Source organism: Tricharina praecox (assembly GCF_024521635.1).
Source record: "Tricharina praecox strain CBS 144465 chromosome Unknown BZA05scaffold_17, whole genome shotgun sequence".
Taxonomy (NCBI): domain Eukaryota; kingdom Fungi; phylum Ascomycota; class Pezizomycetes; order Pezizales; family Pyronemataceae; genus Tricharina; species Tricharina praecox.
This window is the reverse complement of record NW_026250419.1, coordinates 423,736-436,886: the sequence shown is the minus strand read 5'-3', so window position 1 is coordinate 436,886 and position 13,151 is coordinate 423,736. Positions and strand designations below refer to the sequence as shown.

At 55.6% G+C, this 13,151-nt stretch overlaps 3 protein-coding genes across 3 annotated transcripts; 1 reads left to right on the top strand and 2 right to left on the bottom strand.

The window, feature by feature from the left end:
- Positions 1-4,226: 4,226 nt before the first annotated feature.
- Positions 4,227-4,622, bottom strand: BZA05DRAFT_419833 (uncharacterized protein; the record flags this gene model as incomplete). Its single annotated transcript, XM_051485610.1, has 1 exon — positions 4,227-4,622. One exon carries the CDS (start codon positions 4,620-4,622, stop codon positions 4,227-4,229), a length of 396 nt encoding a protein of 131 aa, XP_051338216.1.
- A 4,403-nt stretch (positions 4,623-9,025) lies between these two features.
- Positions 9,026-10,221, bottom strand: BZA05DRAFT_83731 (uncharacterized protein). Its single transcript, XM_051488698.1, has one exon. It carries the CDS (start codon positions 9,890-9,892, stop codon positions 9,167-9,169), a length of 726 nt encoding a protein of 241 aa, XP_051338215.1. The 5' UTR covers positions 9,893-10,221; the 3' UTR covers positions 9,026-9,166.
- A 2,080-nt stretch (positions 10,222-12,301) lies between these two features.
- On the top strand, positions 12,302-13,149 carry BZA05DRAFT_419830 (uncharacterized protein; the record flags this gene model as incomplete). The annotated part of the gene is made up of 2 exons (XM_051485609.1): positions 12,302-12,781; positions 12,847-13,149. 2 exons carry the CDS (start codon positions 12,302-12,304, stop codon positions 13,147-13,149), a joined length of 783 nt encoding a protein of 260 aa, XP_051338214.1.
- Positions 13,150-13,151: the final 2 nt, after the last annotated feature.

Sequence of the window (13,151 nt, the reverse complement as noted above, 5' to 3'; positions counted from 1 at the left end):
GCCCTGCGCCCTATAGCTGTGTCGTGTATCTATCGTGTATCGGGTATGTATCTGTATCGTGAGCCGAGGGTGAACACACCCATTTATACGGCCCGGAAGCTTTGTCCGAGCAGCCCAGCCAGCCAGCCGTTCCCGCGTCCCTTCAGCTTCCAAAAAAAACAAAAACAACAAATGCCATGCCTTTGCCATGCCATGCGCTCGAGAGTGCTACGCCAAAAAGAGAATTCGAGATGGTTCCTTGGCGCTGAGTACGTGTGTGCGCTCTTGTGTGGGCTCTCCGTTTCAGGTATCGTGTGTACTTACTTGAGAGTACTCGCAATCATAATTTGGCCATGGTGGGAGGGTGTGAGGGAGGGAGCATGTGGAGCCGCTGCATGGGAGAGGAGGAGCTGGCTGCTGGAGGGGGTAATCATACAAACCCTCCTTTCCCTTCCCTACCTCTCCTCCCGTGTGCTTTTGATCTCTACTCTGAGTAAGAAATCATTGTGTGAATTGACAGCGATTGAGGCGATATGTAAAGAAGAGACCACGTGTGAGAGACGACAACCCGCCGTCACGTGGAACGGGACGGTATGGCAAACAAAACAAAAACAAAACAGAAAAACAAAAACCAGATGTCGCCGCGATCGCTGTAAGCATGAAGGGGGGGAGGAGATAAGATCTCTTACCGTGCCGGCGGCCGGCCAGCCAGCCAGCCAGTGAGCACTGATCACTGGCTAGCTGTGCGTGGGTTTGGAACAAAACGCAGAAGCAGCAGAAGGGGGAGGGGGGAGGGGGGGAAGGAACAATCAGCACCAGCCGGGGATCTCTCTCTGTCACCTAGAGTAGAGTACTACCTACCGGCAGATTCCAATCTTCTTCTCATTCTTCTTCCGCTTCTTCTTTCGCCGCCGCCGGCACTTTCTTCCGCGCGGATGTGCGAGGTGCGATGTGCCAACGAGTCGCTTATCATCTGGTATGGACGGGTGGATGGATGGATGGATGGAAGGGTTCGCCTCGCCGGCCCGTTCCTTCCCTTCCCGTCCCTTCCCTTCCCTTCCCTTCCCTTCCCGTCCCTTCCCTACCATGTCGGGACGAATGAGCGACGAGCGAGTGGGGCTGCCGTTTCGCCCCCTTCCCCCGAGAGAGAGAGAGAGAGACGGGAAGACGAATGAAGCTGAAGATGAAGCAGTGTCTTGATTACCCATCCGCGCGCCGCCTCCCCGACCCCCGACCCCCGACCCCCCACGCACCCGCGCCTGGGCCCTCCAGTTAACGGGGGGGCAGCCGGACAGGAGTGAAGAGTGAACCCCAACAGACGCCCACGCGATGTCATCGTGTGTACTCTAGAAGCTGTGCCTGCCGCCCATAAACAAAACAAACAAAACAAAACAAAAAACAGTTGGGGGCAATCCAAATCCAGCCCAATCCAATCCAGTCCAATCTACCCAGCTGGCGTCATCGTCGCATGGGGTTCTGTAGAGTATTCTTACCATTGTCATACTCTACACATGATTCGGGGCTGGAGCGCGACGACGCGACTAACTGAGAACTCTGGAATCTGGATCGTGTGCGCTGCGCGGTAATAACTACCACATATAACTCCAGGCTCCAGAGGTACATAGCAGGAGGAGGCCCAAGCTCCTCAATCGAATCGAATTGGTAAAATAAAATAAAAATTGGTTACTGCTCACACGCACACACGCACGCTGGCACGCACGCACGTATGCGGCGCGGATGGCGGATGGCGAGGGCGAGGGCGGAGGCTACCTATGATAGGTGGGTGGGTGGGTAGAGTGGTGAGAGTAGCAAGCAAGCATGTCTATCCGCGAGCGGAGCGGGTCGTGTTGGTGCTCTACTCTACATACTCTACATATGATACCGGTACATAGCAAACCGCTGTCGGTCGGAACGGGTCGGGGGACGAACGGTGAACGGCGAACGGCGAATGGCGGGCGTGCGGGTGTTGGGTGTGCGGGTGGGCGGGTGTTGGTGGACCGTGGATGGGCAGTTTTATGCGGCGGCGTCGGGTGAGTCCGATACGATGTTGGTATCATACAAAATCGGACAATGGGGATTTATCCATCGACGAGGGGTTTTGGTTTGTTTGAGCGACTAATCTCATCCTCGTGTAGGTGGCACTATAGTCGAAACATGTCTCGACTCTGTCACTCGATCTGGGGGCTTAATGTGCGTATTCACCACGCTCTCACTCGGTATTGCAACGGTTGAGGACTCGAGGTTGAGGTTGAGGTTGAGGTTGGACGTCACAGTCTACTGGTAGTTACCGGTGGATAGGCCATAGATAGGCCGTAGATGTGTAGGTATGCGACAAATACAATGAATTGATGTTGGATTCCCTTAACCAATGGTTGAGGTTGAGCTTCAAGTTGAGATCGCTGCGCCGCGCTGCGTGGGCGAATGTTGGTGCATGACTCACGGCACGGGCATGAGTCCGATGTTTGTACACAAGTGTAATTATTCCATTCGAGATGTTTGCACTTTGCACTTTGCACTTTTGGCCGTCGCATGGGCCCGATAACATGTATCCAAACATGTCAATATCCAACAGCACCAATCCCCCGGACGGCTGTCAGATCCATCCATTCAACGTCCATCTTGCGGTTCCGTGCCCACTGCTCAGGGATAGAGTACCGTATGTAGAGTACTCTAGGTAGCATCCTCTGCGCATCGGCACGTGGAATGAAATCGAATTGAATGGAATCATACATACATAACTACATGGAAAGTGCAAACTGCACTCTTCTCCACCCGCAGGAAGGCAGCAAGGCAGGAAGGCTGGCTAGCTGGCTGGCCTCATCTCCCCCCCACCTACCGAACGTCTGCCTTCCCCAATGAGCCCCTCTCACTAACTCCCTAGCCACGGTCGACAATCTCGCATGTCGCTTAACTACATACCCGCCTCTTGGCAGCTGCCATCGAACGGAACGAAACGCCGACGGCTGTGAGCTCGAGCTCTAAGCTTTGAGCTCTAAACGGCAGGAAAGGCACGAAGGCAGGCTGGAAAGCCTCATCTCCCCCACTCACCGATCGAACGCCTGCTCCAATGAGCCCCTCTCAGAATCTATTCTACCCACTTTATGTAGCCACGGTTAACGGTCTCGCGAGTCGCATGCCGCTTAATTAGGCACCTACCCGCACCTTGGCAGCTGCCCACCGACCGGAACGAAACGCCGACGGCTGTGATCTCTGAGCTTTGAGCTCTCAGCTCTGAGCTCGGAGCGGTAGGAAAGGCAGGTAAGGCAGGAAAGGCACGCATCGCGCTGAGCTCCCGTCTCGCCTGGTCTCGCCCAGGCTCCAGCCTTGGCACCTTTGGTTAGTGGGTGTTCTCCTCGAGGCTCGAGGGCCTTCCCCCCGCGAGCACACACACACAGAGACACAGAGACACACATAGGCGCTTACGAACGGAGGGACGGACGGCCGGAGTCCACACGACCGACTGACCGACTGACCGACCGAAAACTACAACACAACACAATACATGCTGGGTAACTATGGGTATGAGAGTACTTGGCAACTTGGCAACTTGGCTAGGTATGTAGGTAGAGTAGGTATGCGCTTGCTCGAGAGTGGGTGCGCGCGTGTGCTTTGTGCTTACTTCTGCGCCGCCTGGATTGGATTGGATTCGTCAGCCTGCTTTTGTCCGCTCGGCGCTCGGCGCTCGGTGTTCGGTAGTTGCGACTGGACTGGACTTATCTCCGTCTCCGTCTCCGTCTCCCGTCAGCATGCATGTCGAATGGAGGCTGACAACTGCAGGTGATGGGCTGTGATCGGACCGGACAGGCACGGCATATTCAGATGGGGGATGAGATGAGATCTCACGCGCGTCTGGGGGGGATGCGTTCTGACCGGGGCCCCGAAGTTTATCCTACTATGCATTGTTACTTTCGGCCCTGTCCACTGTACCCGCACCACCACCACCACCAAGAAGAAGATACCGAGGCCGAATCACAACGAATCATATTTCATGAGAATGCACCAACATCCAATATCTTTGAAACCATCCCCCCGCAGACCCAAGGGGGGGATACCCAGGCGACAAGCTTATTTTGATTACATACATTGTTTTTTCCCTTTCCTTCCACATGTTCCCCGCAGCAATGCCATCCATCCATCCCAATAACCATAAACCCAACTTTCCCCAGATTTTCCGGTAGAGTGGATACCTCGGAAACAACCAGCACTGAAACGCAACGGCGCACCCCCAATCCAAAACGCGAGCCAGCCTATGACTCGGCAGCCAGCGGCGGGCAAGTAGCCAGCGTCGGCGTGCCTCCGCATTCGGCCGCACACTGGGTCTTGATGGCGTTCTCGCAGTAGCAGCTCTGCGGCCAGACCTGGAGGCACGCGTATTTGCCCACACAATTCGACTGGCACCCGACAGCCCGCTTGACGCTGCAGTCGTCTGCCGTCGGCGCCGGGGCCTGACCGCACTTCGCCGCGCAGTCGGCGATCACTTGGTTCCAGCAGATGCACGACTCCGGGTACGAGTCGACGCAGGCGAAGTCGCTGGCGCATGTCGTCGTGCACGCGTTCGGCTCGACTGTTGACGCATCCTGTGGCGACGGGAGTGCGAGCGCTAGGGGGAGGAGGAGGAGGAGGAGGGTGCTGATTGACTGCATGGTGGCGGTGTGTAGTTGGAGTGGGTGGATAGTGGTGAGGAGGAGGAGTAGACCGATGTATGGCGGTGGTGAGGAGTTGTCCTTCTGGGAGACTAGACGGGGTAGATATACCCCCTCGACGACAGCTTCTAACTTCCAAGACGCCCCGGTAGACGTCGTGAGCTGTCAATACGAGGGGGAGATATATTGCCTACCTTGGTACTTGACTCAGCTGTGCATAATCTAACGTTTACCGGCCCGCTCGGCTGGCTATATGCAATGGTCATGCAGTTTAATACCTACTGTGCGCATCGGTACTTCAGGCAGCATTGCTCTCGTGGGCTCGGCATCGCGGATGTAGACGAAGCTACATACACTAGGGACGTTCTGCGACCCCTCCGCGCACCACAACTACAACTATCACCACAGCAACGGATAGGGGTCCTACTTAATGGAGGAAGGTCACCAGGCTAGCTATCGTGTGGACATGGGTCGGCGACGCTACCAACAACTACTGAAGTTCGTGAGTAGCGCGAGTTAGCTCGATTTAATCTGGATCATAACAAACACGCTGATTGGATGAAAGCGTCAAAGACAGGGTACAAACCATGTCACTGTCTCCAACGCTTGTCTCTTGCAGTATCGCTCAATGGGCACGGCCGCACCACCATTCCATAGTTTGATTTCGTGTTTTGTAGTTGTAGTTGTAGTTCCAGTTCGCAGTTTGGGGTTTGCAAAACCTCCCACTTTTCACCAACCAGCTAACCCCATCTGATACCCCTGGATAGTTGTAGTTGTGGTGCGTGGAGTCTGCAGAACGTCCCTACTGATGAGGTTGATGCCTAGAGAAGGTCGGCCCTTGCGCGCAGCGCCCAGGCTATAGGTTGAGGTCGGCCCTTGCACACATAGGTCTCAGCGTGTAGGCTTAGGACCGGGCGTGTGTGTGCTACCTGCCCACCGATAAGCAGGCCGAAGCCGAGGCTGCAACAGGCTCCCTCTAGAGTATATAGCTGACACCGATCAGTATAACAGCAGCTACGACGTTGAATGAAAGCAGGTATTTTATTTCTCTCTCTCACTCTTTCCCGCTCACCGGGCGGCGGGGAAAGATTGGCCCGTGCCCGAATTAAACTTAAGGTGAGCTGATCGAGCTATCGAGCTACCAAGCCCCGGCAGATAGCGTCCTACTCTACTCCTACAGCAAGAATTGGCGGGGGACGGCAGCGATATATATCATGCGGACCACATGCCCAGGTACTTACCTACACTATGTAGTACATACATACATGTAAGCGCAGCTAGGGCATCGGTCCATTCATCGTACGGGCCACGCTAAATATACTCCTCACAACCGGGAACTCGGGCCGCGTCCGGGGGGTTGGCGAGGTGGGCGTAGTGGAACGAGTGAGGGCTTGTGAGAACCGTTCCGTACCGACATACGTTCCCGGTTCCTTCCGGATCTACGGCAGTTGTGGATTGTTTTGTTTCGCTAGCGATGGAGGTTGGCATATATCCTCTGCATTGGCGGGTGTGGATATGGACATACATAAGTAGGGCTCGTATTCATTTAGGGAGCGAATAGTAATCAAACGACTCGGATAAGCATACTCCCGAGAAGCCCAGTTCCAACCCGATTAGCATGACCCGGTGAGCAGTCAGCAGCGGGAGGCGTAGCTGCATGGTCATCCCAAGGCAGCGAGCTTTAATCTAACTACTCCACTCCCACAGAACGAACGGTAATCAGATGCAACTATCTACATACTCCTTCCGTCCGTCAGAGCTCGCACGAGTGCAGGATACTACCTACAGGCTACACCGCCAAGTCTCACCAAGAGTACATAAGTATGTACATACCAGGAAAGGAAGCAGATAAACCCTCTCTTGCTCACTCCGACTCGGCCGCAACAGAAACCGGCATATCGATGGCTGCGTTGTGGATACGTTTGCACGAGGGCTGGGATGACCGAGTTTCTTGACATGCGGTACATAACAGCACTTCTCCTCCTCCTCGCGATTCCTCAGCTCGTTGACCGGCTCCATAGATCTGGCGAAGAGGAAGCATCTTCGTGAGAATCTTCGTGATCATCCGCACAAAGCCAGAGGATATGGGAAAGACAAGCATCTGCCTACCTAGTGCCGTGGAGAGGAGACGGGAGTCCTTCGACTTCGTCCGCCTTTCTTCCCCAGACCCCCCCTCCTTTCCGCTCCCATCGTGTCCGTGTCCGCGTCCGGCCCGGTTCGGCCACGGTCCGACTCCCGCCTTCCGGTGAAACCGATTTATGCTGTGCTATATTCGTGTCACCGAGACGGCGCAGTATGTATTTAGTTGGGCATATCTACTTTACTTCCACGGACAGCTCGAATATGTACTTCCATATGCCCCGCCGTTGCTTCGGCTTCTTCTTCTTACCTCTTTCCCGCGGTCTGCTAGACTCCTCAATTGCGCCGTTATACTTGCTGCCCTGTCTCCTTTTGAAATTCACCCCCGAGAATCTTCCACTACATCCGGTTTCCGCTACGGCGGGGGCTTTGCCCACCTGGACCGCAAATCATGCTGCATGAAGAATCGCTGAACAATACAGTGTTGAAAAGACATCATATGACAAGTAGGTAGCGAGTAGCAAAACGTCAAAACGGAAGTTGATTAACAGTGAGAGGTTCGTATGTTACAACCAATATTTGTATACTAGAAAGTTTATGTAATTCTAGCCAGCCGTATGTCGGCTATTCAACCACATCACTCCTTCATTGCATTCATCGCAGAGCATACGACATATCCAACCACATCTCATAGATAACCAGAACAAAGCATCCACCAAATTGTTTGACGAGTGGGTTACGTTATCTCCCGTTTCTCATAAACCAAGCTAAAGTAGAGATACTCCAAGCAAGCAATTATCGATACAGGTGGAAAGAAGGAACTAAAGCAGAATTTAGTACTCAATCCATCGCAGAACATACAACCCATCTCAGAACATACCTAACTACAGAATATAGCATCCACCGGATTTTTCGAGATTTTTAGTGAGTGAGTTCTCCCAACCGACAAAAAGCTTGCGAGTCTCCGTCTTCCGCTCGTCGTCCAGCACGGAACGCCTCCTTACCCCTCCTTGCCAGGGAGCGCTAGGTGGGCTTGCTTCCAGCGAGCGTGCGAAATTTGGTGGTCGCGGCCGTTGCCGGACTCGATATTCCCGATAGGGGTCATAGGATGCCTTAAGTTCTCAGCCTTCTGGGCCTCCATCATCTCCATACTCTCAATGAGGGTCATCGGGCGCCTAGGGCTCTCGGCCCGGCGGGACATACTCGTCCACGTGCGTCCCGTCGGAGTTGTGAAGTCGATCTCAGATCGAGCACAACTCCGACGGTTCCCAGTTCCTCTGCTCCAACACCAGGGGGCGAATGCCCGCCTGGTGTGTGGTGTGAGATAGCAGAGGACCCTGGTTGACAGCACCAGCGACGGCGAACAACAAGGGGCGGTCGCCCCATCTGCATGGATCCCGTTGGGTGTCGGGAGCTCGGTCCTCGGACCGAACTGATGGAAATATTTCCATCGTCCGTTCGTCGTCTTCCTAACGCTCCTTGCCAGGGAGCGCCAGGTGGCCTTGCTTCCATCTAGCGTGTGACACTTGGTGATCTGAGCCATAGCCGGGCTCGATATTCCCGATAGGGGCCATAGGATGTCTGGCGCTCTGTGCTTTGCGAGCCTCCATGATCTCTATTCTCTGGATGAGTGTCATCGGATGTCCGACACTCTCGGAGCTCTCGCCCCTTGCGGGCTATGCTCCACTCGGTTTGCTGCTGTTCTCAGCCTGACGGGCGTCAATGGTCTCGATCAGAGTCATCGGACGCATGTAGCTTCCGGGCTGGCAGATCATGCTGCTCTCTGACCTGGCGGACATGCTCTTGTCGGGCTTGGTCGCCATGAAGTGCCTGCTGGAACCGCCAACGGAGCCAACCACAGCTGGAATCCTTGGGGACATGCTGCGCTCGTCGGGCTTGATGTTGAGGGCCATGTCTCTCTCGGCCTGGCGAGCCGCGATGATATCGACCAGCGTAAGGGGGCGCCCGGAGCTCACTGCCTGGCGGACCATGCTGCGCTCGACGTGGTGGCGGCCTCTGGTGCTCTCGATGCGCTCGGCGTGCCTGGTAGCAGAACCAACCGGGCCAACCACAGCCGGAATCCTACCACCGCCGCTGGTAAGACTTCCGGGGTGATATCGCCATGGGATGGTCAACTCACCAGCAGCAGCTCCAGCAGAATTAGCAGAACCAGTACGACCAACAGCTCCAGCAGCACCAGTACCACCATGAGCGAGCGTCTTGTGAAGCGCCTTCACCGCTCCAGCCGGCCGCGACCTGCGCAGCCGGCTGGCCCCCTCCGTTGGCGGGCACGCCCACAGGCGCCCCGCCGGGGGTCTTGGGCCCGATTTTCGGGCCCGAGCCGAGGGAAATAATTCCCTCTTCGGCTCCCAGTTTTTCTGCCTTCGGACCTCTAGCGAGGATCCGAATCGTGAGGGACTTGACTGCCGGCCGAGTGGCGAAGGCGTACTGTACTTCAAGCCCACTCAAGAGTGCAACATGCGTACCCACACCCGGAATGAGATGATGACCGTCAGATAGGCGGCCATTGGCCTTATCCGGATGCGTGAGAAGAACGGATGTACCAACACCACGGGGCGAATGCCCGTCTGGTGTGTGGTGTGAGATAGCAGAGAAGATTGGTTTCCAGCACCGGCGGCGGCGGAAAACAAGGGACAGTCGTCCCTTGTAGTCCTCTTTATGGGTCCCGTTGGGTGTCGGGCGCTCGGTCCTCGGACCGAACTGATGGAAATATTTCCATCTTCGCGAGACAATTTCTCGCGGGTATCTTCACCACGAGAGCTGGTGCCCTCGGAAGCGTCGGTCCCCTCGGGAGCGCTGGTCTCCTCGGGAGCCTTGACGGCTCCGGCCGGGTGCCACGTCGGAAACAGCAATTGTCCAGCACCACTAGCACCACCATCGCGAGCAAGCGACTTCTCGGAAGCATCGACCGCACCGACCGGGTGTGACCTGCGCTGCGGCATGGGCTCCTCAGTCGGCTCGGCGATGTTCGTGCCGTCTAGTCTGGTTAGTACGATCCTTGGGATCGCGATCGAATTCACCTTCGGCTTCTGGCCTTGATGGAGGAGGAGATGGTGGAGCTTGTGAAGCTTGCTCAATATCTTGGAGCGGATACCCAGATGGTGGGTGGTGGTGGACAATAGGCGGTTGGCGTCTTCGGTGTTGGCTCCACCATGCATACGGTACTCCATGTGTTGCTGGGGTATGGGGCGCTAGGCGAGTGAGGGGAGTGGGGAGAGCTCGAGAGACGGCGAGGAGGGCTCGTTGGGGAGGAGGAAGGACTTGAGGGCGCCAGTGAGGCAACACATCTTGGCTTGCATAGCCATGTGACGGTTGGTATAGGGGGAGGTGGTATAATAGTTGTGGATATCGGTGTCGCAATATTGGTGTTGATATATTCCGGTTGTTGCAGACTTGCAGAGGATCCTGGCCGCCAGCGCTGGTGCTGGCGGCGGAAAACAAGGGACAGTTGTCCGTTGTTGGCATCTTCCTTGTCGATCCCGTTGGGTGTCGGGAGCTCGGTCCTCGGACCGAAATGATGGAAATGTTTCCATCTTCTCAAGAAAGCGTCATTTCCTTGGCCTTGACTGCGCCGGCCGAATGCTTCCCGAGAACCTGCAAATTATCACTATGGGCGACCGCTCCGACCGAGTGTGACTTCCGCCGCGGCGTGTGCTCCTCAGTTGGCTCGCCCATGTTAGCTCCGTTTGGTGTGGTGAGCACGATTCTCGGGATCGGGATCGAGCCCACCTCCACCTTCATCTCCCGACTTCGACTTCTAGCCTGAAGCCTGGGGGTGAATACCCTGTTGGTGGCTGGTTGCGTTGGTGTTGACGGCGTTGGTGACGGATGACATCGGCTTGCTGGAAGAACCAACCGGGCCAATCACTGCCTGAATCCTGCTATCGCTGCTGCCGCTGTGGTTGCCGTTGCCGCCGGAACCTCTGCCACGGTAACGCGACGGGACTTACGACTTACCACCAGAACCACCAGCACCAGCAGCTGCAGCACGAGCAGCAGCACCGCGAGCGAGTGTGTTCTGGGAGGACACCCCCCGCTGCGACCTGCGCAGCGGCGTTGTCTCCCCCGTCGGCGGGCACGCCCACAGGCGCCCCGCCAACATGGGCCCGATTTTCGGGCCCGAGCCGAGGGAAATAATTCCCTCTTCGGCTCACACATTTCCATCCGCTCCGCTATTCTGTGTTGCCATCCACAGTTAGCTTTGAAAGCGGTATTTGAGGGATAGGAAGCTTCAAACCTTCACCGGGGGAGCTTTTCTAAGGTCGATAGCTAAATCTAACGACCCGGCGATGATGGGTGCTTTGCCGGCATCGCATAGTGGGGTTAGTGAACGTGATATATGTTCGCTCATATATGCGTACTGATTTGATGTGGAGGACGTGGTAGATCGAGGATGTAGTAGTGTTGTGTTGGATGTAAGTAGAGAAGATGTGTTGAAAGTAGAGAGAGGGCACAGGTAGAAGTAGGTGGTTGTTGTGGGGCGGGAGATGTCTTGGCATCCCGTAGTTGGTCGACATTCCCTAACATAACCTAACGTAGTTAGCCGGCAACCCTAATCACACCTAACCAACGACATGTCATTCATCGCATCTCACTCAGACAGCCTTGTTGAGACCCCCCACGCTTCTTGGACAAACATGTTATTGGCCGAATACCTACGGGTACATTACGAACAAAAAAAAAGTACACCATGTGGTTGAAATAGAAACCAGAATGCAATTGTATTTCTTCTTAGTCACATAGGTTAATACACAAAATAGCAAGATTGCAAGCAGGACATGGCTGCAGTATAATGTTCTTCTTCAATATGATACGATCATATCCCAGTTGATCTCGAAGTCACTAGTTGATTAGTAGCCGTTATCCGGGAGCTAGGTTTCTTCTAGGTTCGTGCAGCCTATCAAGAGTACAGGGTCTGTCTGCAGTCCTGGTAACGAGCTCGGTGTAGATAGTACCTTCGCTTCCCTCAGCCTCTGCTTTTGCCTGGCGCTGCAACAATCCCTTTCTCAGAGCTCTCTATATCCCTCGCTGGGCCTCAGGTCTATATACAAATCTGTCGGACCGCCCGATTCTCGCTCAATCGAGTGACATGCATGATTGTTGTTATCCAACAGAGTCCAAGACATTCATGCATATGCACACAGAGCACCATACTCTAGGTACTCTATATTGCTGTGGCCCATGGAATTATCAGCCGCTCAAACACGTAGCCACGCAGGAACTCTGGCCCTCTAACCAATGATGGGGGACGACCGGTCAACCGCAAGAATCTCATAAAAATGGCATCCCCCCGTCCGCCCGCCCGTGGTTTCGGCCCCCCGCTTTTTTCCTCGCTTCGTCCTCAACTCTCTTCCATCTCCTCCTCCGTAGGAAAGCCTCGCTGCAAACTACTACACACACCATAAGAAGGCATTGACGATGCCTGACCTGTGGATTCAACTGTCGCGGAATAAGAGATGGTGGATCATTATCGCGGGAGGGGTATTTATCTCCCGCCCGGGCGGGGATTGACCGACTGGCCGACTTGCTAATGGTGAGCATAGCTCAACGGCCTGCTCCTCTTTCTCGGTATCTTGGCGATGTACAACAGCGTCCGGCTGCAGCTCCCCATCTCGCTGTTGTTGCCACTGCTGGGTATCGTTCTGCCGCTGCTCAACTTTCTAATTTTCGGGCACGCGCTCCTGCACGCGGTGCCTACAGCGGTGACGAAGATGGTCACCACGCTCCCTCTCGTGCTGCTGCTGTTCGTCGAGACCATCGTGCTGACGCTGTCGTCGATGCTGTTCGCGACGCCGCTGTCGTCGTGCCGCTTCGAGCGGCGGTGGAACGAGCTGTTCCGCGCGAAGGAGGGCGAGACCATCCGCGGCATCCAGGATAATCTCAGCTGCTGCGGTTACCGCACCGTCACCCACATGGCATATCCGTTCCCGCCGAGGAATGTCACCTCGTGCAGTGATGCGACCGGAAGGACAAAGGCGTGCTCCGTCCCGTGGATGCAGGCGGGCGCTAGCACTGGTGAGATGCTGTTTGCGATTTTTGCGCTGCTTGCGGTTTTTAAGGTTGGTCGCAGGCATTCAAGACTTGTGTACTCGGGGAGTCGGGTATTGACGGAGAATAATGATAGGTCGTCGCGTTGATCGCTATTCAACGTCACACCGAGGAACTCGCGCGCGCGGCCAAGTCGGCGAGCCGCGCTAGGATATCGGAGGCTGGCCGCGTCGAGGAGGAGGAGGCGGATGATGAGTCCTTGGACGAGGAGGAGCATATCCCCCGTGAGCCACGGAATGGCCACAGGGCGAGTGAGCGCACGCCGTTGATGGTGGGTCACTCGCCTTGGGCCGAGGAGAACGAGAGGGACGAGGAGAACGAGAGGGACGAGGAGGAGAGGGTCAGGGATAGGAATAGAGAGAGGGTGATGGCGCGGTAGAA